The following is a 26,873-nucleotide window of genomic DNA, read 5'->3' as shown; positions in this document are numbered from 1 at the left end:
TTCCATTCCTGTTGCATATGCTACCAGTAGCTGGTCAGTTTTTCTATTGCTCTTGGTCCTGTCCAGGTAGTAACGTAATTGTCTATGTACATCCAAGGTATGCAGCAGTCTTTCTCCCTGTTTTGTGGGTTGGGGAAGAATGTAGGTAGGTGGATAGCTTGATTTAAAGATACCCTGGAGACCACCTTTGGCATAAAAGTAGGATTAGTTCTCATGGACACTCTATCTTGATGGAAGATCAGGAAGGGCTGTACTGCCATTAATGCTTGTAGCTCAGATACCCTTCTTGCTGAAGTGATTGCAAGCAGGAAAGCAGTTTTCCATGATAAGTACTGTAATTCTGCTGTTGCTGCTGGCTCGAAAGGAGGGAGTGTCAACTTTTCTAGCACAAAGTTCAAGTCCCATGCTGGCAATGGCGGCTTCCTGGGTGGCTTTACATTTTAATCCCTCTCAGAAACTGCCTGAGCAGAGGATGTGAGAATACTGGAGGATCCAAGTTGTATTCTGCTGAAATAGCTGATGCATGAATCTTAATGGAAGAATAGGACAGGCCGTTGTGGAAGAGCTCTGCCAAGTATTCCAGGATGTTAGCTATGTTTACCAGTGACACATTCTCTCCTTTGCAGTACTCCAAATGAGATATCTTTTCCATTTTGCTGAATATTTTTTCTTGTTGAGGGTCTGCGAGCCTCCAAGATAATGTCTTTAACCCTTTGAGATAAATCTGGGTTATTTGGTCTTATGCAATGTTCCAGGCAGTCAGCTGCAGTGTTTTCAGGTTTGGATGCAGGGTTTTGAAGTTGTTCTGTGTTAACAGCAAGGGAACTAGGGGCAGAGGCCATATTTGTTCCCGAGACATACTCCTCAGTAATGGGTACCAATGTTGCCTTGGCCAGTCTGGAGCTATCAGGATGATCCTTGGACGGTCTTCTTTGATCTTCAGCAGCACCTTGTGCATCAAAGGAAGAGGTGGGAATGCATATGCTGTCAGGTTTGTCCAACTGAAAGATAGGAGTCCACTTTCCAAGCAAGTGGGTGGTACGTCCTTGTGCAGAATTTTTCAGTTGGTGATTGTGTGGGGATGCAAATAAGTCTATTTCTGGCAGTCCCCATTTCCCTGTAATGGTTTTGAAGATGTCCGGATGCAGCATCCATTCGTGGGCATCCGAGGTAGTTCTGCTTAGGATGTCTGCTAGTATATTTTCTTTTCCTGGCACAAAATTGCTTGTAGCTGAATGTTGAAGCTCAGTGCCACATTCCAGAGGTCCATTGCCATCCGGCATAGAGGGTATGAATGTGTGCCTCCCTGTTTGTTGATGTACCACATAACTGTGGTGTTGTCCGTCCTTATCAGCAGTTGACCCTGTTGAAGAAATGGTCTGAATGCCTGAATTGCCAGTTTTACTGCCAGCATTTCCTTTTGATTTATGTGTAGGTGCAGCTGGTCTTGAGTCCATAAGCCTTGTATGCACTTGTCCAGCATGTGTGCCCCCCAACCGAGGTCTGAGGCGTCTGTTGTGATGGTCTGGCTTGGTTGAGTGCTGTGGAAGGGCAGTCCCTTGTTTGATTGACATGCCTGGGCCCACCATTTGAATTCTTGTTTCAGGCATGGAATTATTGGAATTTGGGTTTCTAGGCTGTGCTTGTGCTGAGACCATAAATTCCTTAGGTACCACTGTAACTTTCTCATATGTAGTCTGGCATGTGGAATTAATATTATGCAGGATGCCATGTAACCGAGAGCTTGCAGGATTTTTCTTGCTGTTAGCTGGTTCTGCTTTGTTAATGCCATGAAGTAGAAAGGGAGTTGCTCCTGTTTTTCTACCGTCAGGAATGCCATTTGTTTTGTTGTGTCCAAATCTGCACCCAAGAAGGTTATCCTTTGGGATGGCATCAGCCTTGACTTTTTTATATTGACTGTGTATCCCAGGGCTTGTAGTAGATGAATGACCCTTTCCAAATCTTTTGTTAATTTGTTTTTGTTGTCTGCTTGTAACAGGCAGTCGTCCAGGTAAGGGTAAATTTGAATTCCCTGAAGCCTGCAATGAGCAATTACTGATGCCAGGCATTTCGTGAATATTCTGGGCGCAGTAGATAAGCCAAAGGGCAATGCTGAGAATTGATAATGCTCTGATCCTGCAAGAAATCTGAGGTATCTTCTGCAATTTGGTCGTATGGGGACGTGCAGGTATGCCTCCTTGAGATCTAGTTACCAGCCAAGACTCCTTGCCCAGCATGGGAAGAAGCTGCTGTAGGGTCAGCATTTTGAATTTTGGAACAATGAGGTATGTGTTTAAAGCGGACAGGTCGAGAATAGGTCTCCATTGGTTTTCTTTTCTTGGTACCAGGAAGAGTCTGGAGTAAAATCCTTGCCCTTGTTCCATAGGTGGTACCCTTTCTACAGCTCTCATCCTTAGTAAGTGAGTTATTTGTTCTAGAGCTTCTGTCTTCTGATTTGGAGGTAGGTTTGGCATTCCTCTCTTCCTTGGTAGAGTATGGAAGTGAAACCTGTAACCTTGGTCTATTGTCTGTAAAATCCATTTGTCTCCTGTGATGTAATGCCAGTTTACTGAAAATAAGGCTAGCTTCCCGCCTAAGGGTGCCTCTAGTTGTTCCCTGGTAGGCGGTGCTAGAGCCAAGTCACTGTGATTGTCCTGTGGAGGTGGTGGTGGCTGGATCTGTGGTTGTACCTCGTTGGTTGTTAGCCTGCCACTGACGTCCCCTGTAGGCACCTCTGGATTGACCCCTGCCTCTTGAGCGCCTATTCCTGCCTCTCAGAGCTCTGGCGGTGTCTGGAAAGGACCAATTCTTGGAAGGCCAGTTCCTGCTAAACCTTGGAGGCTGGACCTGCAAGAAATCCTTGACTGTCTGGACAGATTTTGCTTTCTCTTCCACCTTCTTCAGCACCTGCTGCGCAGGGGAGCCAAACAAATTGAGCTTATCCATGGGAGCATCTAGGAGCTTTGATTTAACATGGTCTGGTAATGACTGCTCTTTTAACCATGCATGTCTTCTGATCACTGTGCCAGTCATGGCTGATCTAAAGGAAGCCTCCAGTGCATCATAGCCGCATTTTAAGGAATGATTACTGACCTGCTGAATGTTATGTACCATTTCCTGTACAGATTTTTTGTCTAATGGTTCATCCGAGGACAGTTTTTTAGTTAATTGGTCTAACAAATTCCTGATACTGAATCATGTGGAATTGACAGTTCAAGTCCCTAGCTGAAAGAGTAGCAGAAGTGTAAACTTTTTTACCCCATCTCTCTAAGGCCCTAGATTCCCTTTCAGAGGGGAGGGGGTTTTTGGTAGAAGAAGCTGCTACAGGCTTGGGTCCCTGGGAGATAGTTTCGGGATCTGCAAAAGGGGCCTTATACAAATGATAATGTGTGTCCGGAACCCTGTAGTACCTATCGGGCTTAGCAGGGGCCGGAGGAAGAGAATCAGGAGCAGTACAAGCATCATTAAAAGCATCATCCACAACAGTAAGCACTGGAGGAATGGCTAAAGGCCTATGCTGTGGCAAATGCAAAAAGGTTCTAAGCCTTTTCCTAGAGTCTGAAAAATCCTGGCCCTGCCATTGAAATTGTTCCCTCATAGCATGCAAGGTTTCCCCAAAAGAAAATTCCTCAGGCGGAGAGGCAGAAGGAATGGAGTCTTCTGCATCAGAGTCCTCATAAGGAGAAAAGGGGCCTTCTGGAGGGTTTGAATTATCTGATTCATCAGAGGAGCCATCTGAAGAAACTGGCTCAGGGGGCTCTGCTCTAATCCTCTTCTCTGGAGGTGGGTGAGAGGCCCTGTCTGGATGTGGTTGGGATCCCCGGATCAAAGAAATGAGATCCTCTGCTAGACTAAGCATTTGTGAACTAGAGCTAGGCCTGTGAGGGGGTCTTAGCAGGCACAGTTTTGGTAGTTTTAGCTGCTTTAGCCCTGGCAAAGGCCTTAATCGACATGGATGCAGGAGGCCTAGCAGCTCCACGTGCAGGGGTAGAAATATCCAAAGGGATAGTATCAGATAAATCCTGCGAACCTGCAAGAGCAGGTGTGATTTCAGTAGCAGATTCAGCCTGGCCGGATGAGGCCTCTGTAAGTGGCAAGCTTTCGGCCGAAGGAAGAAGCGTGGACTCTGTTTCGGCCGAAACCGCGGACCGCGAGTGTCGGTCCTTTTCCTTGCGTTTTTTAGAAATTTGCGTAGTCGGAGTATCCAACGGCATAATGTAAGCGAAATCGGAGCCAAAAAACTCTTCAGCAAATTCTGACTGACGTCTAAGTGTCCGTCGGTTGAAAGAAGCACAGGCTAGACAAGCTGCTACGTCGTGGTCTGGGCCTAAGCAAGCAGTAAGAGTGGAAATCTTTATGAGGTATTTGTTTCCCACAAGTTAAACAGTTATTCACTTTTTCTGACATCGGCTGAGGCAAGAAAGAGTCCCCAACGGGGTACTTAGCTTTTTAGAAGTCTTCGGTACTTGTAGAAGTAATCTCTGGTTCTGACCGACCGGCACTTGCGAACAGCTTCTGCTTCGGGCGCCAAGCGGCAAGAAAGACTGAGGAAAATGGTGTCGGCTGATGCCTTTATACCCGAAGAACTGCCGCTATGACGCCAGGTGAAGTGCGACACCAGCCGAGGCCAGACCAAGACTTTGGAATCCGGCCGACCGAAGGGCTGCCTGACGACAGGACAACCCATTTGTAAGGACTGCAGATGCATCCTTGAAGGACATCAGTCTGATCCAAAGACCATGCTCATTTCAGATCTGACACAGAAGGGTCCAGAACTCTCAGATCAGGTTGGGTCTGAGGAGGAGGAGGAGGTGTCATTGTAGTGGTAGACAGACAGTATTCATGACTCGAGGGGTGTAGGAACCGTGAAAACTCCTTCTGAAACGGCTCAATAAAGAATCTCATCATCATCCTTTCCACATCTGCCTCCATGAGACTTCTGGAGGAACAAGAGGACACCACTGAAGGAGATGTACAGTACTGCTCAAGATAAAGGGAGGGATACCCTGAAAGGTACCAGATCCACGCTGGGTGAATACACAGTGCTAGGCAATGGCTTAGGATACGGGTACTTTGGATCCAAAGTGCATTTCGTCAGATCAGAGGTAGGACTTACCAGATCTCTGATCATATCATAGGATGGTCGGATCCCAGGTGATGTTAGATCCTAGTTTGTCATCTTTTTCTTTGATTCCGATGAAACTGAATCCATGGACTCTGAAGATCTGAACCTTTTTGAAGGGTCTTTTGAATTTGCATCGCGAGACTGAACTCCAGCGATGGCCCGAGAAAAAGGAGTTGGCGATAAACCTCTAGGTGTTCAGACCCTAAGCAGTACACACACACACACACACACACACACACACACACACACACACAGGTCATCCGAAAACAGCATCTTAGATTCATAAGTAGGTACTAGGCTATCTGCCCAAAGGCATTTATAAGCCTAGCTGGAATGCGTTGTCTTTCGCCAGCTAAAAAGGATCTTGTGCCCATATTTCTTGAAGCCTTTATCAGACATCATTAAAGGAGAAACTTAACTAGCAGAAATTAACAATATGCTCAAAAATTGTCTATATATATTATCCAAACAGCAATAACTAAATAGTATTGAAGTTAAGCTAAACAAAAAAAACTAGAAAAAGTAAGTTAATAGAATTTTTTTTTTTTTTTTTTTTTTTTTAAATACCCTTATCAGGAAAAGATAAATGAGACTAGGAAAGGCCTACCAGCAATGGTAGTGAGAATAACACTATTAAGTGTATAAAGGGTAATAAAAGAAGGCAAGGCTTTTAGAATAGTCCAGTTAAATTATTTCAGAGCAGCTAAAAAGGATTCAGGGTTAAACTTTTCACAGACAAGTATTTTTGTATTCTTGTTTGGCATGGTTGTTGTTGTTTGTCTTTTGGCTTTTCCTGGTTAGGGGTCGCCACAGTGGAACTCCGGTCCGCTGATTGGCAATAGATTTTCACGAACGCTGAGGTGCCACCTCGACGTTCAACCTTCAACAAAGGCACACCCATTTATGCATGTATTTCGAACGACCACCCAACTGCGGGGAGGACATGCAGACTCCACACAGAAGGCACTCCCCGCACCCCAGCCGAGAATCGAACGGGAGAACCTCTTGCTGTGAAGCAACAACGCTACCATTGCACCACCGCGGATTCGCATGGTAAGTAATAGTTTTCATAGCACGTGTAGTACAGTGATCACAAAGGAATGTAGGAAGGGTTTTTGGTTCAGTGTAGTTGCAAGGATCAAGGACCAGAATGCAGTCAAGAATGACACTAGAATCCCAGAATTTGTTAGAGCGAGTAGGATAAGTATTAAATTGTCTGAAGCCATGAAGGTTGATACTAGAAGTATAGTAAGAAGTGAAAGTACTCCAGTTGATGCTGACATCACCTAAAATGACCGTTTCACTTTTAATATTGTGAAAGATCCAGTAAAGGATGTCTTCAAGGATGGATATGTGGTTTATGGATGTGATATTGTTGCGTCTTTCGGCTTTTCCCAGTTAGTGGTCGCCACAGTGGAACTCCAGTCCACTAATTATTGGCAGTGGATTTTTTCGTGCCGAGTTGCCAGCCCTGACGCACAACCTTCAACGAAGGTACACCCATTCACGCATGTCTCCACACAGAAGACGCTCTAGCTGAGAATAGGACAGGACAAGGTCTTAATGTGAGGCGACAACACTACTGCAGCACCACCACCGCAGTTGGTTTATGGATGTGATATAAAGAACAATTATACAAAAGAGCTTGAGAAGATAAGTAGTTCTGCATTAGTGAATTTGAGAAGCGTTTTTGTAAGAGGAGAATATACATATATAACTAAATAGACAGCTACTAGAAAAAAAGGGTAAGGATGCTCCCTAATAGGGTACTTAGTAGCCATGAGCTACAAAGCAGGCAAAACCATGATGCTCACCAGATGCTAACACTGCAGTGAATGCATTAAGAACTTTTTGACAAGAAGGCTCTGATGTGCCATATGCGGATGTCTGTTTTAAATGGGATATGATCCATGATGTCCCAGATGGTAATGCATCCAATACGTTTGTAAGAAGTGTTACAGGCTCTTGATGTCAGGCTGGGCATCCAGGACTTCTGTGGCAAAGTTCAAGTAGTCAGGACCACTCCAACAGTGATCTATAAAAGAAGGAATACCAAGGTATTCACAGAAAACTTACCTTTCATACTGCATTTTTACTTAAACTGTTATACGTAAGCACAAACCGGCTAACAAGTACTATGGACTCACTGAAAAAGGAATTTGTTACAGAAAGAGTACACAATAAGACAAAACAGGACACAGAACATAAAATATTAACTTACCCCTCCCTCTGTTTGTGCCTTCTTTAGCCTTCCTGTACTGATTCAGCTCTTTTGTAAAGTCATCATAGTCTTCTTTCCCCGTATCGTCATCTTCCCCTCCCTCATACTCTCCATACTGGTCATCATCATACTCATCATATCCACTGTAACTTTTGGAGTCCAGCTTTCCATAACCTTTTTTGGGCATGGAGACTCCATGTGCTGGTGGATACTGCTGATGAGGCTTTAAAGAAAAACAAGGTCCAAAATGTTAAGTTTGTAAAACTCAAGGCTAACATTAAAATGACTTAGATAATCTAGAGTTGTAAAATCATAAGATGCTCTTCAAAAAGTATAGAGGAGTATACAGCGCAAACTTATTTTTTTTTTAATGTTGCTTTTCCATAACTGTTTTGCACATTTCATTCTAGCAGAACAGACCAGATTAAATTAAAAAGTATTCAGTTTCTTTTTTTTTTTTGGCTCTTAAATGATTCAGCAAATGGGATTTACCCTTGGTCACCATGAGTAGCTATATATATCTAGATGCAACATATATGCAACTTGCCGCATTAGATATCTGGTTTGGAGGACTTCTGTTGTGAGCAACCTTTTTCCCTTTCTTGCCCTCCTCACTTAAGGGCATGTATGCCTTCTGTCACAACATGCCAGGACAATCAAGCATTGCCCCAGTGTGTTGCTTATTGACCTCCATCCACTGAAGAAATACAAGCTGAAAGGCAGAGAACAAAAAAGGATATATAAATGAAGCTATCCCAGGTGTGTGTTGGAGGGGACAAAACAGGAGACTCTTGTGCACCAGGTGTAGTTAACAGTTGCTCTGACACTCTTTGGCAGGAAATGTATTCCTAGCTAGATGTGCCTCCTGATGATTGATTAACTCTTGTCCTGAATGCTGCATCCACAGCATCATAGCCACATTTAATTGCATGTTTCCCTGCATTCTGAGTGACAGTGGCAAGGCACCTTCAGGGTCCCATTAAGGATATCTGTTGCCAAATCCATAACGTGCTTCGGTATCTTCTTCTGGTATTTAGCCATCCAGGTGTGGCAAATGATAACACTGAAGGTGAACATAGCAGAAGTGCAAACATTTTTCCCAAAGCAGCCTACTACTCTACTCATCATTTGGGAGAGTATTGCATTAGATAACATCTGCTGGCAGCAACAAGATATTTTTTTCACCCAGGAATCCTGCGAGATGGCCATCCGGTTTTGCAGGTAAAGAAACAAGCATCCCCAGACTGCCTACTGAGGGGAGTAGGTGGGAAATCTTTCAAGAGTGCTGAAATGGTATACCAGTAAAATGATATCTAAATCCTTGAGTTTGCAGGTTGCTCTTTGATTTAGCAGGCTGCTCTTTCTCCAGGGCAGTGTCCATTGGAGTTCCCCCCTATGCCTGGGTTGGGTGGCCCTGTCAAAAGGGGAGTCTGTGACAACATGCTAGGATTTCCTGAACCAGAGACATTTTCTCACCCCTTCAATTCCTGGAAAAAAGGTATTTGAGGGTTAGAGAAATGTACTCCTACAGCAGACAATGTTCTGCCCTCCTGCTCGCTGCTTTAGCAATTAGAAATTCTTTATCTCTTAGTGTCCAGCCAAGTGAAATGAATATGTTAATAAGTCTTGAACTAATTGAAGTATAACCATAAACAAAGTTTCATCATAATTAGGATTACAGACCACTGCAGTAAAGAACAAAAAATACAAGCATTACTGTTAACAAATGTCCCATCTAAAATTAAGTGACTTGGCAAATTAGTGTTATCATCAACCTTATCTAAGCAGACCAACATCATCTCAGCTCCCTATAGGGCAAGGTAGATGTACTCAGTATGCATAAGAATATCAAAACCCATAGCAAGGTTATTTCAGGTTACTGCTTGGTCGGACTGTGTGAAAGATGCGGGCGGAGATGAGAAGACTATTGACGAGAATCTTACTTTAGGTTCAAGTACAGGAAAGCCCATTAACCTATATCATAACCGAATGAGATGGTGTACACCATGAGTACCACACTCCTCTGCATTTTACCTGGCTGGAGACCAGGAAATATAATTGTTAAGGTGACTCACTAGCTCAGGTAGACACTGTTATGAGAACCCTTTCCAGAATTTGAAAATTAACCTTACAAAAGTAAGGCAAACTAGTCTGACCCATCTGTCTAATGAATGGCTCAAAGAGAGCCCAAAGGATTAATACCAAACAGCCAAAATTCAGCTGCAGTGGGCTCTAGGATTGCCTGCCTAGTGGCCTATTATATTGTTTCTATAAAGACTTGTCATTTCCCCCAAATCTTGTCTCATTCCCATATCATATTGTAGTAATCGACCTAGTCAGAGTAGCATAACCAACAAGTTGACAAGTCCACCCATCCTTTGAGAAAAAAACTCACTGGGGGAGAACACTGAAGTGATGGTTCTTTTTTAACATAGTGAATTGATATAAGCCGGGAAGGGAGGCAGAATAGTTATTATGGAAAATCCTTTGACAGTGTTGTAATGTGAGTGATGCTGGGAGTTTCAGATGCCAAGACTCATGCAGTGTTATTAATATTCTACTAGCCTTTCCTAGGCTTTCAATGTAGAAGCATTTGCATTTATGAGTGAGCTCCAGAGCAATCCCCAGTATAAGTTGCATTTGTAAATATTCCCATCACCAAAAATCTTGTTTTAAGGCTATTAAAGTCAGTTATCTTATTATTACCCAGATGCCAGATGTCTTTAATAAACCATATTCCTGACTTATACTAATTGTCCCTGTAAAAGGGTTTCTCATTAATATATTTGTTAGAGTACGAAATTCTGCTCAGAGATGTATTAAGCTTTTTTAACACAAAACTGAGATCCTAAGAAGGGGAACCTGTCTTTTGAGGTGGCCGCAACTGTAAAACTCCTTTGAAAAAACTGCTTGACAACAGAGAAGAAAGACGATCAACCATGCAGAAATGGACACAAGATGACTATATGGAAGCATACGGTAGGCAAGAAGATAGCAACCCACACAAATATTCGATCACCAGTGGTGTGAAATCCCTGCTGCATCCCTGGTTATTGGGTAGGCATCAACTAGAAAATTTTTCCACTTGCCAATATATGACTTTCTAGTGCAGATTTTCTTGCCTCTTTCACTTTAAAAGTCCTCTTTAAAGATGTGTCTAAAAGGTTTTAGAATTGAATCATCCAGGCAATCAGTTGCAGTTGTTTGCTGTCAGGGTATATCAAACTCCCCCTTGCCCTGTGTGAATAGATCCAGTCTGTGAGGAAGCTTGTGCTAATTCGACTTAGCCAGTTCTATAAGTAGGAGAATCAATTTTGCATAGTCCAAAACGGCTTCACCAAATGAGTTTTGGAAAGTCTGTCTGAATCTTCAGAATTTACCATGAATGTCATTGGAAATGGCAGATATGCATATAGAAATATCTCTAACAAGGTGAATGAAATAGTATCTGTTTTCTAAGGCTGCTTTGCAGGGTATTCTGAAGAAGAATTTGTTTACTTGTCTGTTTTGACATGAAGCAAACAGATCTACTTGAGGTTTTCCCAGAAGATCACTGCATTGAGTTTTCACTTGTGAGGGTCTGTCCAGGATCAACACAGTTTGTGAGCCACTTTCTTTTGCTCTGACATTATGTGCTTACAAGACCATGGTACTGTCTGCCATAATCTGGAAGGGTCCTGGGTACCACAGATGATGTGCAAGTGACTTTATGGCACAATCACACCCAACATTTCTTTTATATTTATGTTTTGATCCATCTAAATTCGTCCAGAGTCCTTGCACTTTTGCACCCATTGAAAATGATTCCCAAACAAAATCTGAGAAATTGGCCTTGATAGACTGTGATGGGATGGATGAAGAAAAAGAGAGACTTGGACTTTGAACCATTTGATCAATCCACCAATGCAGTTCTGACTTGATGAAATCCAAAACTGGAATCTGAAACTTCAAAGAATGACACTTGTCGCTCATCTCTCTGTAACAGATGGCAAGCAGGCGGGGTATTTCGTTTATCTGCTTTAATACATGGAAACATCAGGATGGATAGCAGCATCATAAAATATGAATGAATTGTTTAACAGCCAGACCTTACATACATATATGCTTGCATTTCAATAGCTTACTACAAAATGGCAGTCTAACTTGCACATGCTCAGTATTTATACACTTGTGTAAGCCCTTGGATAGCTTCTAAAAGGTATACATATGTGTGTATATATATATATATATATATATATATATATATATATATATATATATATATATATATATACACATATATACACACACACACACACACACACACACACACACACACACATACACACACATACACACACACAGATCTACATCCTCCCTCTTAAAAAGATTGCCCTTTGTAAAAATATTAGCGCTAGACATGCATTAGTATATACATTAGAAACAAAACAAAATGTCCATGTCCAAGTTGCTCCACAGGGTTTAGAGACACGGCCAAATTTCGTAACATAACAGTTTGGAGCAAATTTAGCAACAGGTGCAGTCTTCGGTGAACAACTTGTATCGGGAACTTCTGGATTTGTCATAGGAACAGGAATGTCCTCTAGAATTTCCTCTGGAATTGGAACACCAGACAACTCACTCTGAGATAGAGAGTATTTTTCACAGGCTATGTGCTGTTGTATAGGCTCGGACACCGGTCTCAAATGCTTCCGATTCCACCTAAAGACTCCTCCTTATGATTCCACAATGTATGATATAGGCTCTGGGCAAATATCCTGCACGACACTAATCCGATCATAACCTTTGGATGTTTGCATCCTTACCACTTCTTTTCATAACGGATTGAGCAGTTTGTTTGTGTTATTTGTTCTTTGTAAACCGGGTTAGTCCACTGTGCAGGGGGTCCATTTTTAGTGGAGACCCGAGGAGAAAAGCTCAACAAACACATGATAAAAAAGATGATACCAAAAAGTAATAAGCATATATCATAACAAAACCAAGTTACATTGCAAGTTTACAAACAAAAAAGAGCAAGACAAAATTATATGCAACAACATTAATGCCTTGGAGATGATCATTAAATGTATCGACATGGTTCCACAAACACAAGATAAAAAAGATGATGCCAAAAAAAAAATACTCTTATATCATAACCATATCAAGTTACATTACAAGTTTAAGAAAGTACAGTTTTGTACCTACCATAAATGTAGATGTTCGAGTGTTCACACTGCTGCAGTCATTACACTTGGGTTATCCTGCCGTCAAGTGATCCCGCAGTCGGCCAGAGTTCCAAAGTCTTGGTCTGGCATCGGTTGCTGTCACTTCCTCCCTGACGTCAGTGCACCAGGGGTATACAAGATGCATCCGACGCCATTTTCTTCAGTTTTTCTTGCCCCAGATGTCAGGTGCCCCCAAGAAGGTAGGCAATACATATTGCTAATAAAACATACATAAAAAATAAAAACAATACCTTCAGTTACAAGCAAATACACCACAAAGGTTGTATAGGATAGAAAGGTATAGATAAGTCCAGCTAGGACAGAAGGGATGGAGGGAGGGTAACCTGGACTGCAGCAGTGTGAACACTCGAACATCTACATTTATGGTAGGTACAAAACTGTACTATGTTCATCGTGTTACACTGCTGCAGTCATTACACTTGGGCAGAATCCCAAAGCTAAGGTTGGGTGGCTGGTCTATAAAAAGTTAGGATTAGCTATGAGGCCCTGCAGAACTGCAGTGGCAAATCCTGCTCTGGATTTAGAGTAAAGAGGCAGGTGGTAGAATGTGGCCTAATGTTATTAGGGACTGATTTTCCATGCTGTGTGTAGCAGTAACAAATACAGTGTCCTATCCATTTGGAAATAGTCTGCTTTGAGATAGCCTTGCCCTGTGATCCTGCAACATATGCTGCAAACAGTTGCTCAGTTTTCCTGAAAGCCTTTGTTTTGTCCAAGTAGAAGCGTAGCTGCCTGTGTATGTCCAAAGAGTGCAGAAGTTTCTCCCCTTTATTCTGGGGGTTTGGATAGAAAGTTGGCAAATGGATGGTTTGGTTAAGAGTCACACTAGATACCACCTTTGGCATGAAGGTGGTGTTTGTCCTTAAAGAAACCCTGTCCTGATGAAATATTATAAAAGGTTCCACTGCCATTAATGTCTGTAGCTCTGAGACTCTTCATGCTGAAGTTACTGCCAGGAGCAGAGCTGTTTTCCATGATAAAAGTTTTAGATCGGCTGGCTCAAAACGTGGCAAGGTCAGTTTTGCCAAAACAAAATTGAGGTCCCACGTTGGTGTTGGTGCTCTTCGGGGCGGTCTTATATTTTTAGCCCCTCTGAGGTACTGTTTTAGCAAGGGATGAGAGAATAAAGGAGGATCCGTGTTGTAATGAGCTGAAATGGCAGAGGTGTGGATCTTAATTGATGAGAAGGATAGGCCTTTGTCCAGCATCTCAGTTAAGTATTGTAAAATCTGAGGAATGTTTGGGACAAGAGGGTCAAGACTTTGAGCCTGGTTCCAGGCACAGAATCTCTTCCATTTTTCTGAGTAGATTTCCTGGTGCTAGGCCTCCTGGCCTCCAAAATGGCATCCATAACAGCTTTAGAGAGAGGTGTGGCCTGTTTGACTAATGAATCTGCCATGCAGCCAGGTTTAGGGTTTTGAGCTGACCGTGCAGGATCTGATTGTTTTGTTGAGTCAGAAGGTGTGAAATTTGATACAAAATCCATGGTGGGCCTTGAGCTAAGTTCTTTAAGATTGGGTACCAGTGATGGAGTGGTCAGTCTGGAGCAATCAGAATCATCTGTGGTTTTTCTTGTCTGGCTTTTAGGAGTACCTTTGAAAGGAGAGGCAGTGGTGGGACGGCATAAACTTTTAGGCTTTTCCAGCTGAACGAAAGAGCATCCACTTTCCATGCTTGTGTGTGGCAAGTCCTTGTGCAGAATTTTTGTAGTTGGCAATTCTGTGGGGAGGCAAAAAGATCTATGTCTGGGCACCCCCATTTTTGCGTTACCATGCTGAAGATTTGTGGATTCAATTTCCATTCGTGAGGGTCCATGATATTTTTGCTGAGATCGTCTGCCAGAGTATTTTTCTTTCCTGGCAGGAATTGTGCTTGCAAATGAACTTGATAAGTTAGAGCTGTGTTCCACAAGGTCATGGCTTGCCTGCATAGGGGATAAGAAAGAGTGCCCCCTTGCGTGTTTATGTACCACATTACTGTGGTGTTGTCTGTCTTTAATAATAATTGTCCTGGATGCAGAAGGTATTTGAAAGCTGTTAGGGCATTTTGAACAGCCAACATCTCTTTTTGATCGATGTGAAGATGCATTTGGTCTGTGGTCCACTTGCTCTGAATACATTTTTCTGCCATGTGTGCTCCCCGGGCATAATCCGAAGCATCTGTTGTTAGTCTCTGCCTGGCTGTGGGTAGAGTGAAAGGCTGACCCTTGTTGAGATGACATGGCTGTGCCCACCATCGAAACTCCTGCTGTAGGCAGGGAATTATTGGTATTACTGTTTCTAAACTGTGAGAGTGTTGAGTCCAAACACTTTTTAGGTACCATTGTAATTTCCTCATATGCAGTCTGGCATATGGAATTAGTAGTATGCAAGATGCCATGAATCCCAGGGCCTGCAGAATTTTTCTTGCAGGGAGATGGGACTTTTTTGCCAGTAACTGAAAATATTGAGTCAGTTGTCCTTGTTTGCCTGGCGTGAGATAAGCCATCTGGGCCGTTGTATCCAAGCTGGCACCCAGGAATATTATCTGTTGTGAGGGCACTAGTTTTGACTTCTTTTTATTTACTGTGTACGCTAGAGAAATTAGCAGCCTTTTTATAAACGCCAGATGCTTTAGAATAATGTCCTTTTTCTCTGCTTGAATGAGACAGTCGTCCAGGTACGGATATATTTGAATTCCCTTTTGTCTGCAAAATTGCAATTACAGGTGCCAGGCACTTTGTAAAGACCCTGGGCACAGTAGATAAGTCAAAGGGCAGTGCAGAGAATTGGTAGTGCATTGTACCCACTTTGAATCTGAGTTATCTTCTGCAATCTTGTCTGATAGGGACATGCAGGTATGCCTCTTTGAGGTCCAGAGTAACAAGCCAAGCCTTCTTGCCCAGCATGGGAAGAAGCTTCTGTAGTGTCAACAATTTGAATTTCAGAACATCCAGGTAAGAAGGTCTAGTATGATTCTCCAGGCTTTGTCCTTTCTGGGGACCAGGAATCCTTGTCCTTGTTCCTGCTGTGGTACTTTTTGAATAGCTCTCATGTCCATAAGGGCTGAAATTTGTTTTTGAGCCTCTGCCCACTGATTTTGTGGCAGGTTTGGCATTCCCTTTAGCCTTGGTAAAGTGTGAAAGTGGAACCTGTATCCTTGAGACACAATATTCAGAACCCGTTTGTCTTGGGTGATTGTTTGCCAATTTTGAGAAAAAAAGTGCTAGTTTCCCCCCCTAAGGGAGCTGCCAAAAGGGAAGTGCTTGGCATACGAAGGGGGAAGTCATTGTGACTGTTTCCTGTAAGGTTGAGACTTGTCCTCACCTCCTTTTGGGGTTGAGGTACCCCACTGTCGTTGTCTGTAAGAGCTTTGGGGTTGAGGTCTACCTCTTGGGCGTCTGTATCTGTTTCTCTGTGGCCTGTCTGACACTGGAAAAGACCAATTCTTTGTAGGCCAGTTTCTGCTAAATCAAGGTGGCTGCACCTGTAAGAAATATTTGACTGTTTGCATAGATTTAGCTTTATCATCCATTTTCTTTAACACCTCTTCTGCCTTAACACCAAACAAGGTATCATGCTGTAAAGGAGCATCCAATAATTTTGCCTTAACATGGTCAGGTAAACTCTGATCTTTTAACCAAGCATGTCTTCGAATCACAGAGCCTGTAACTGCGGCAGTACAAGAGGCCTCTAAAGAATCAAAACCACATTGCAGAGTATGTTTTCCCACCTGTTCAACTGCATGCAATAAATCCTGCATTTCCTTATAGTCAGGAGCTTCTGAGCTTGTAAGCTTTTTCTGTTTTAACTGAGCCATTAAATATTGTTGGCACTTAAGCATGTGAAACTGGCAATTTAAAGCCCTTACTGCTAAAGTTGCAGAAGTGTAAACTTTCTTCCTCCATCTATCCAATGCTCCAGAATCTCTGTCAGAGGGGACTGGATTTTTTGCAATGGAAGCCTTAACCCCTTTGTGACCCTGGGAAATTGTTTCTGGGTCAACAGAAGGGTTTTTATAAAGAAACTTGTGAGAGTCAGGGACTCTATAATACCTATCTGGCATGGCTGGAGCAGGGGGCAAAGAATCAGGAGATAAGCTGGATTCAGGAAACACATCCTCCACAATATCTAACACAGGCGGAATAGCAAGGTCCTGTGCTGAGGCAATAAAAGGAAGTCCCTGAGCCTTTTCTTGGATTCTGAATAATCCTGACTTTCCCAATGGAAGTGCTCCCTCATGAAATGTAAAGTTTCCCCAAAAGAGTAATCATCAGGAGGAAAGGCTGAAGGGATAGATTCTTCGGCATCAGAGTCCTCATAGGAGGGTAGAGGGTATCCCTGGTCTGAAGAGGAATCAGAGGAAATGGAAACCTGATCAGAGGAATCATAGTCTGTATCCTGCCTAGGCTTTTTCTCGGGAAGGGGATGGGAACCCCTGATTAGAGTAATGAGGTCTTCGGCCATTTTGAGCATCTGTTTCTTAGGCATGGAGGACTGTCCTGGGGAGAATGCTGTACTTGCTTCTTTGTCTTTAATGGTGCTTTTGTCTTGGCTGTTGCTTTAATGGTAAGTTGTGAAGGTCTGAAAACACTCTCAGAAGCCGATGCCTGCTCAGCGGCTCCGGACCCATCTGAGGGATTAGTTTCCGTAGGCCCAATACCTTGAGTTTCCAGAGGCCTAGTTGTATCCACGTGGGAGTCGGAGGCGGCCTGTGGCTCTGAGGTAGCGGGTGTCAGGGGCTGCAAAAGCGCCTCATTGAGAACCGGCGAACCAGCAATTGGCCTAGAAGAGGCTTTGTCGGTTTTGGACCTCGGATGCTTGTCTTTGTTTTTTTTTTATGAATAGCGGTCGTCGGTTCATCCAACAGCATTGTATAATTGAACCTTCGGCCAAAGTAGTGCAAAGCAAAATCAAAACGTCGTTTTATAGTGCGTTTGTTAAATCTAGCACAAAACAGACAACTAGTGACGTCGTGATCAGGGCCTAGGCATGGAATACAGTAAGAGTGAAAGTCCTTATGAGGTATTTGCTTCCCACAAGAAATACAATTATTAACTTTTTCTGACATCGGTCTGAGGCAAGAAAAAAAAGTTTCCCCAACAGGGTACTTAGCTTTATTGAAGACTTTGGATCTGAAATTCGACTTCAAAAATCTCAGGAGTCGGCCAACCAGCACTTGCGAACTGCTTTTGCTTCGGGCACCGCGCGACAAGAAAGATTGAAGAAAATGGCGTTGGATGCATCTTATATACCCCTGGCGCACTGATGTCAGTGAAGAAGCGACAGCAACCGAAGCCGGACCAAGACTTTGGAACTCTGGCCGACTGCGGGACCGCCTGACGGCAGGATAACCCAAGTGTAATGACTGCAGCAGTGTAACACAATGAACATCATTAAACAGGGCAAGGTAGAGAGACGTGAATAACACTATTAATGCCTTGTAGAAATCATTAAAAAGTATGCATCATCATAGCAGGACTTCTGGGTTGAGCATTTCTTCAGACTGGCTTTCACCGACCTGCGGTTCTTGACACATTTTATTTATTTTTTATTTTTATTTAACATTTGTTAACCGGGAAAGTCTTACTGGACGCAAGTCCTTTTTCAGCGGAGGCCCTGGGAGAAAAGCTCCACATACAACAAATAATACATACAAGTACAGTAGATCAATACAGTAAATGTACAATAGAATATAATCATCACAGTAAGACATAAGTAGAAACATAGAATGTAGAATACTTAGTGTAATTAGAAACATTATACTAAATTGTGATACAAGACAAGATTAAAATTCTAGAGTATAGGACACAGAGTAATCAGAAATATACTACTAAATTGTAGTTCAAGGTATTATTTATGTCATACATTTCGTATATGACTATTAAGGGAGACTCTCATCTAAAATTCAACTTAGGAAACCATACTGGATTCAAACCAAAAATTGACTACTGATTGGTAATGTGGTTCTGGTTTGTCTCGACAGAAGTTTCTGAGCAGGTGAACCAAGATGTTTATCACTAGGAACATTTCTGAGATTCAAGATATTCAGGAAAACATCACTATTACCTCATTTTGACTTCTCAAGTAACTGTTTTGCACTTTGAACTGCACGTTCTGCCAAATCATTTGACTGCGGGTACTCAGGGCTACTCATGACATGAGTAAAGTTCCATTCTTCAGCAAATCTTTTGAACTGTTGGCTTGTAAACTATCACAGACTGCAAAATGATGTTTCATCTTTGTAATGACAGTACTGGATGCTAGGTTAGGAAGTAGGTCAATCTCAATGGTTGTTTTGTTTGAAGGGTCTGGTCATAATCCTGTACTCATAAATAACCAACATAAATAACTTTTTGTAGCCTGAATCTGCATTTCTGTGGATTAAGCTTAATATTCACTTGGCATGCCCTTTCTAGAACTTTTCTGTCTCATCATGACCTCCTACCAGTATGTCTGCTACAGCACAAGGATATCCAGAAAAAAGTTGCTCCATAGCATGTTGAAAGCCTTCACTTGCAGAATTTATCCCAGATGGCATTCTTAAAAATCTGTACCTGCCAAACGGAGTACTGAATGTAGTGAGTAATGAGGATTTTTTGTCAAGCTGAATTTGCCAAAATGAACTCTCTGCATCTAAGAAAGAAAAATAGTGGCATTTGGCATCAAGGCTGCAACTTCTTCGACTGTGCCCATTGGATGAGGATGTCTTTTTAGCACTTTGTTCAAATCTCGTGGATCAATACATACTCTGTTATCTGAGCTTTTCTTATGAGCTACCACCATGGAAGATATTCATTCAGTTGGAGTTTCACTTGGCCAAATAGCACCTTGTCGCACCATTTTATCTAGCTCTGCTCTAACTCTATCCTGCATGGCTATTGGAACTTTTCATGCTGGCCTGATAACTGGACTGACCTCTAGGTCTAACTTCATGGAGCACACAACTGGAAGTTTGCCTAGTTTGTCTTCGAAAAGATCAGTGCAGATAGAAAAAATGTACTGGGCAAAATGAGAGTAGTGGTCTTTCAAGGTATGATGGTGGACATCCTTATTAAATGAAAGCAGTCCCGTTTTCAAACTGTCTCTGAGCCCTAATAATAACTGTATGTGGCTATTGACCACATAAAATAAGTCGTAGCTTCTCCCAGCAGAGTAACATAAAAGCACTACTGAGCCTTTGGTTTTAATTTCTTCACCTCTATAAGCAACAAGCTACGCACACCTTGCCAAATCAAGCCTTTCACCATGACACACACTAGCAAATGTTTCTGCTGACATAACATTGCACTTGGGAACTGTATCAACTTTGAACTCTATGGGTTTGCCATTTATCCGAACAGTACAAAATACTTCATTCTTGCCCTTAAATCTACTACATTGACAGTTTCATGAAGCACTGACACACCATACACATAAAGAGTAGGGTAGCAGCTTTTTACTTGATCAACTCGTTTCTTAAAATGTTTCCTTTTAATAAAAGAATGTGGGCCTTTTGATTTACAAAACCTTTTGAAATTATTCCATTTATTGCATTTGTGGCATCGCTGACCAAAAGCTAAACATTTTTCCCTTTTAGATTCATGACTTCCACCATAATTACGACAGTTGGCAATGAAACTAGGTTGGGGCCTATGCTTTGAGTTGGCTAATTCACGCTTATGCTTCACTGAGACTGTACGAACTCTGGAATTTGCTGAAAAGTTCAGGGGTTTACCAATGACTGCTGCAGGGGCTGCAGTTGCTGCCATGTGTTTGGGCTTGTTTTCTTTTTTTAAACTACATGTTGCATACTATCAACATAAGCTTCATCACTGTGACTTCTAGAGCTGTTCTCATTTGTAAGCATATTTTTGTGCTTTTCTGTGAGCTCGTACATCTGACAAATCTCAGTGGCCTTATTCAAAGTTAAATCACTGTCATGAAGCAAAATCTCTCTCACAGCATCCTCTTTAATACCAAGTCTGTCCTTTATCAACTCATCACTTAATCTGCACGTTTTAGCCTTATTTCTCAGGTCGGTTCTATATGCTGCAAAAGTTTCACCAGGCTTTTGATCCCTTGTGTAAAATAAGTGCCTTTCCATTGTAACATTTGTCTTGGGGTTACACATTTCTCTATATTTATGTTTAAACACTCTGGGTCCTCCCTTTACTCAGCCTGTACAACAATATGACGGTTTTTCCCCTCTCTTGTATAGATAGCAGGTGCATACATGAATGAACGTTCCCTTTCTATGGCTTCTGACCCAGCTAAATTAAGCAGAATGAATGCCTTTGCACAGTCATCTTTATCAGAAAATGAAGCCTGTATGAAAATGTCGTTCTCTTGCTCAAACACTCTTCAGTTCATAGCAATATTACTCTCAAACACAAGTGCACTGGGTTTTCAAAATCCATCTGCCATGCCCACAAAGTATATACAAACACATTGAAAATATGGCCCTTGTAATTATGTATGAACAAACTGTTCTGTGAGCTTTTAATAACATTCAAATGCACAGTAAACTCTCTGAAATACTGTATGTCGCGAAATATGCTCTGTAATGGCTGTATTCTGTGAAACATGCCCTGTAATGCCTGCACTTTTGCAAAACAGCTTTACTGTAACACTACACAAACATGCAACACTCTATATGGTTCTGATAACTTGGATATCTTTGCTTAATACAAAAATACACACTTTGCAAAAATGCAGCCACTTCCCCTTTTATTTTATTCATTTTATGCAATTCGGAGTCTTATTTCAATCATTTTCCGGAGTAGCTTGAATATTTTTATCAATATCGTACATATCAGTTTATGCGAATATCGTTTAGAATGTTCTGTATGCCACATTTCATATTTTACAAAAAAGAAATAGTGCTTAGCAAGTTTTAATACCTGAAATTAGTTTCTGACCTGGTGAAGTATGCATATTTTAGGGATGATTCACTGTTTTATATTCCTCCAATTCCAAGCAAGTGCCTTAAGTTGTTTTATCCATGCCTCCTTGAACTTCATGCCTTTTAGACATACTGGTTCTGGCACCATGTGCTTTTAGACATGCCACTTCTGACACAATGTCACTTGTCTCTCTCCAACATAGATGACAGACAGGGTATTTTATTTAGATGCTTTAATACATAGAAACACACCAGGATGGGTAGCAGCATCATAAAATATGAACAAACTGGTTAAAAGGCAGACCTTACATACATACATGCTTACTAAAAAATGTCAGTCTAGCTTGCACCTGGTTAGTATTTATACACTTGTGCAAGCCCTTGGATAGCATATATATATATATATATATATATATATATATATATATATATATATCTATGTGTGTATGTGTATATATATATATATATATATATATATATATATATATATATATATATATATATATATATATATATGCACACACACACATTGAGCTACAAGACTGTTCATACATTTTTTTAGGTACCACTGTATATTTCCCATATGTAACCAGCAAAGGGAATCATGGAAACCATAACCCCTAATATCCTAAGAAATTCTTGTCCGTAGGTTGATTCTGGTGAGAAAAGTTCAGTAAGATTTCTAAAATACAAATCCACTGACTCTTGAGAAAGGAGATGCACTGTCTCCAAGACATCCAAGAAACAATTCTGTGCAAGACAGACAGGACAGATTTGGACAGATATTTGCAGATTTATGTGGAATCCCTCATTTTGCAGGCGTGAGGATACTTCTGTTAGGGACTTCTGCCAACTGTGAAAAGACTCTACACAAATAAACAGGTTGCTTAAATAAGGAAAAAAATGTGGATTTCTGCAGTCTGCAGTGTACCATTACTAGACACTTTGTAAACACTGCTGGTGCAGTAGACAGCCCAGAGAGTAATACAGAGAGCTGATAATCTGACCCAGACACACAAACTCTTAGAAATCTCTTGATGTTATCTGTTACTGGAATGTGATACGTATCTCTGAGGTTTAGTGTTACCATACAGCTCTGATTTGGCATAAGAGCTAATAGTGATTAAAGGGTCAACAATTTGAACTTTGGAATCTTTACAAAAAGACAGAGAAGGGAGACCAACAATGACCTCCAAGAGTGTTCCTTCTTTGAAACCAAAAACATTCTGAATAAAAACCCTTTCCTATTTGGTCTGTAGGAACCAGCTCTATGACTCCTGCATCTAATATGTTTTGTAGCACAGGGACAACCAGTTCTGTTTAACTGAGTGGGTAAGGGGGATTCCCCCCTCAAAGTAGGAGGCCCCCTTATCTATTGCCAGCTGTACCCCACCTGAATAACTTTTAACACACTTTTGTCTGAAACAATCTGATGTCAAAAAGGAGAATTAAGAGCTAGTTTCCTTGAGAGAGAAAGATATACTGGAGCAGGAAGGGATGAGGGGATGACCTGCTTTCCAGCATGGTCATTCTGTGGAAGACACCTGATCTTTTTTTAGAAAGACTCGTTTCTGTTTAGGATTTTCATTTGAATCCTCCTGCCATCCCTTCATAGAAGTCTGTTTATAACAGGAGGCCCTGCTTGGTTGTTTTTGTCTCTTAAAGGGAGCAGAGAATTTAGAGGGGAGAAAACTTGGGAACCTGAAAAAATCCTAAAAGCACCTTGTATTAATTTATTTCTGCCATCTCACTCTTTGAGCACCTGCATAGCAAAGGGCCAAAATAAACATTCTCTGTCTAAAGGAGAAAGTACAGTTTTGTATCTACCATAAATGTAGATGTTCGAGTGTTCACCCTGCTGCAGTCATCACACTTGGGTTATCCTGTCGTCAGGCGGTCCCGCAGTCAGCCGGATTTCCAAAGTCTTGGTCCGACGTCGGTTGCTGTTGCCTCATCCCTGATGTCAGTGCGCCAGGGATACATATACTGCAACCAACGCCATTTTCTTCAGTTTTTCTTGCCCCAGATGTCAGGTGCCCCCAAAAAGGTGATCAAAATTAGTACCAAATGGTGTGAACACTGTACAAACACAAAATACCTTCAGCTAGAAGCAAATACATCAGTAAGGCATAGCAGAGGTTTAGCCAGAAGATCAGAGGGGTTGGAGGGAGGGTAACCTGGACTGCAGCAGGGTGAACACTCGAACATCTACATTTATGGTAGGTACAAAACTGCACTATGTTCATCGTGTTACCCTGCTGCAGTCATCACACTTGGGTTGAGTCCCAAAGCTAAGGTAGGGTGGAGGTATCATAGAGGGTTAGTGGAGGCAATGAGGCCCTGCAGAACTGCAGTGGCGAAGCCCGCCCAGGACTTAGAATAAAGAGGTAAGTGATAGTGTTTGGTGAAGGTGTGTACTGAACTCCAAGTTGCAGCTTCTAAAATTTCCTTGGTAGCAACCCCTCTGAGAAAAGCTGTAGAGATAGCTGTTGCCCTGGTAGAGTGGGATCTAATGGTAGGAGGAACTGGTTTCCCATGATGGGTATAACAGTACCGTATGCAATGGCCTATCCATTTAGAAATGGTTTGTTTGGCTATAGGCCTCCCTTGAGAAGCTGTAGCATAGGATACAAAGTGCTAGTCAGTTTTTCTGAAAGCCTTAGTTTTGTCCAAGTAGTAACGAAGCTGCCTGTGAATGTCCAAGGAATGCAAGAGTCTCTCACCTTTGTTCAGTGGATTGGGAAAGAAAGTGGGTAGATGGATATTTTGATTTAAAGCTACACTGGAAACCACCTTAGGCATAAAGGAAGGATTAGCTCGTAGAGAAACTCTGTCTTGATGAAAAATGAGGAAAGATTCCACTGCCATTAGTGCCTGTAATTCTGAGACTCTCCTAGCAGAAGTTATTGCCAGGAGCAGGGCAGTCTTCCAAGAAAGGAACTGAAGGTCTGCAGAGAAAGCTGGTTCAAAGGGAGGTAACGTTAGTTTCTCCAGAACAAAGTTAAGGTCCCATGTTGGTGTAGGAGCTCTTCTAGGTGGTCTAATGTTTTTTGCCCCTCTGAGGAACTGCTTTAAAAGGGGATGTGAAAATAAAGGTGGATTCATGTCGTAGTGAGCTGAAATAGCTGAAGCATGGATTTTAATTGAGGAGAAAGAAAGTCCTTTGTGCAACATCTCTGCTAAGTACTGCAGAATGTGAGGCATATAAGGCCGAGTTGTGTCTTGTCCTTTAGCTTGGTTCCAGGCAGAAAACCTTTTCCATTTGTCCGAGTAAGCCTTCCTGGTGCTTGGCCTCCTGGCTTCCAGAATAACATCCAGGACTGCTTGTGAAAGAGGGGCTGGTTGGATGTTTAAAAGATTTGCCATGCAGCCAGGTTTAATGTTTTTAGCTGGCTGTGTAGAATCTGTTTGTTTTGCTGCGTGAGCAGATGAGGTATTTGAGGCAATATCCATGGTGGGCTGTGAGCCATATTCTTCAATAGCGGGTACCAGTGCTGGCATGGCCAGTCTGGAGCTATGAGAATCAGTCGAGGTTTCTCCTTTTTGACCTTCAGAAGAACCTTTGTGAGAAGAGGTAATGGAGGAAAGGCATATGCTGTCAGGTTTTTCCAACTGAAGGAGAGAGCGTCCACTTTCCAAGCTTGATGGTGGAATGTCCTTGTACAAAATTTTGTCAGTTGGTAGTTTTGAGGACTGGCAAACAGGTCTATATTTGGTAGGCCCCATTTTTGAGTCATCATTGTAAATATTTGTGGGTCTAGCTTCCACTCGTGGGGATCTTTGATGTTTCTGCTTAGGTCTGCCAATGTGTTTTTCTGTCCTGGCAGGAATTGAGCTTGTAACTGGACTTGGTAGGCCAGAGCTGTGTTCCATAAGATTATTGCTTGCCTGCAAAGAGGGTAGGAATGTGTGCCCCCCTTGTTTGTTTATGTACCACATTACTGTGGTGTTGTCCGTCTTTATTGCCAGTTGTCCTGGATGTAGTAGATCCTTGAAGGCTGTCAGAGCTTTATGTACAGCTAGCATCTCTTTTTGATTTATGTGCAGTTTTCTTTGTTCTGCAATCCATAGGCCTTGGAATGCATTGCCCTGCCATGTGTGCCCCCCAGACATAGTCTGAAGCATCTGTTGTGATAGTTTGCCTGGTTGGGGGCAAGGAGAAAGGCTGACCCTTGTTGAGGTGACATGCCTGTGCCCACCATAGAAATTCCTGTTGAAGGCAGGGAATGAGAGATATCACTATGTCCAAGCTGTAGCTGTGTTGAGACCATACACTTTTTTTAGGTACCACTGTAATTTCCTCATATGCAGTTTTGCAAATGGTATTATCAGAATGCAAGATGCCATGAAGCCCAAAGCCTGCAGAAATTTTCTTGCAGTTAATTGGGTCTTTGTTGCCATTGTCTTGAAATATGGAGTCAGTTGAAGTTGCTTGTCTGGTGTAAGGTAAGCCTTCTGGGCCATTGTGCCCAAGCTGGCACCCAGGAATGTCATTTTTTGTGAGGGTACTAGTTTTGACTTCTTTTCGTTTACTGTGTACCCCAGACAATTTAGTAGATGCTTCACAAAAGCCAGATGATGTAAGAGAATGTCTTTTCTTTCTGCTTGGATGAGGCAGTCGTCCAGGTATGGATATATTTGAATTCCTCTTTGTCAGCAGTATGCAATTACTGGTTCCAGGCATTTTGTGAATACTCTGGGTGCAGTAGGTAAGCCAAAGGGCAGTGCAGAGAATTGGTAGTGGATTGAACCTGCAATGAAACGGAGATATCTTCTGCAACTTTGTCTGATAGGGACATGCAGGTATGCCTCCTTGAAGTCCAACGTTACCAGCCATGCTTCCTTGCCCAACATGGGAAGTAGCTGCTGTAGAGTTAGCATCTTGAATTTTGGGACTTGTAAGTGTTTAGAATTGAAAGGTCCAGAATGGGTCTCCAAGCATTGTCTTTTCTGGGTACTAGAAAGAGCCTTGAGTAAAATCCTTGGCCTTGCTCTTGAATCGGTACCCGTTGAATGGCTCTCATGGCCATGAGAGCTGTAATTTGGTTTTGAGCCTCTGCCCTTTGATTTAGTGGCAGGTTTGGGATTCCTCTTCTCATTGGCAAGGTGTGAAAGTGGAATCTGTATCCTCGTAAAATTATGTCTAGGACCCATTTGTCCTTTGTGACCATGTGCCAGTTGTCTGCAAAAAGTGCTAGTTTTCCCCCCAAGGGAGCTGACAAAAGAGCTTTGTTTGGCCAGTTGAGGTGCAAGTCACTGAATTTGCCTTCTGGTGGGTTGAGACCTGTCTTCTCCTCCTTTCTGGGTTGGAGTGCCCCATTGGCGAGGTTTATACTGGGCTTGTGGTTGTCCTCTGCTCCTTGGGCGCCTGTATTTACCCCTCTGAGGTCTGTCAGTGGCTGGAAAGGACCAATTTTTTGTTGGCCAGTTTCTGCTGAAA

At 42.3% G+C, this 26,873-nt stretch overlaps 1 protein-coding gene across 1 annotated transcript in view; it reads right to left on the bottom strand.

Moving 5' to 3' along the window:
• ZC3H4 (zinc finger CCCH-type containing 4) overlaps positions 1-26,873 on the bottom strand; it is a 589,226-nt gene that overhangs the window by 473,008 nt on the left and 89,345 nt on the right. Inside the window, exon 4 of the mRNA XM_044083867.1 lies at positions 7,347-7,569. Within this exon, the coding sequence (XP_043939802.1) occupies positions 7,347-7,569 (223 nt within the window). The remainder of the gene's footprint in view (positions 1-7,346; positions 7,570-26,873) is intronic.

Source organism: Protopterus annectens, chromosome 1.part0, assembly GCF_019279795.1.
Source record: "Protopterus annectens isolate FY-2018-M chromosome 1.part0, PAN1.0, whole genome shotgun sequence".
NCBI lineage: Eukaryota > Metazoa > Chordata > Ceratodontiformes > Protopteridae > Protopterus > Protopterus annectens.
This window is presented reverse-complemented; position numbering and strand designations above follow the sequence as displayed.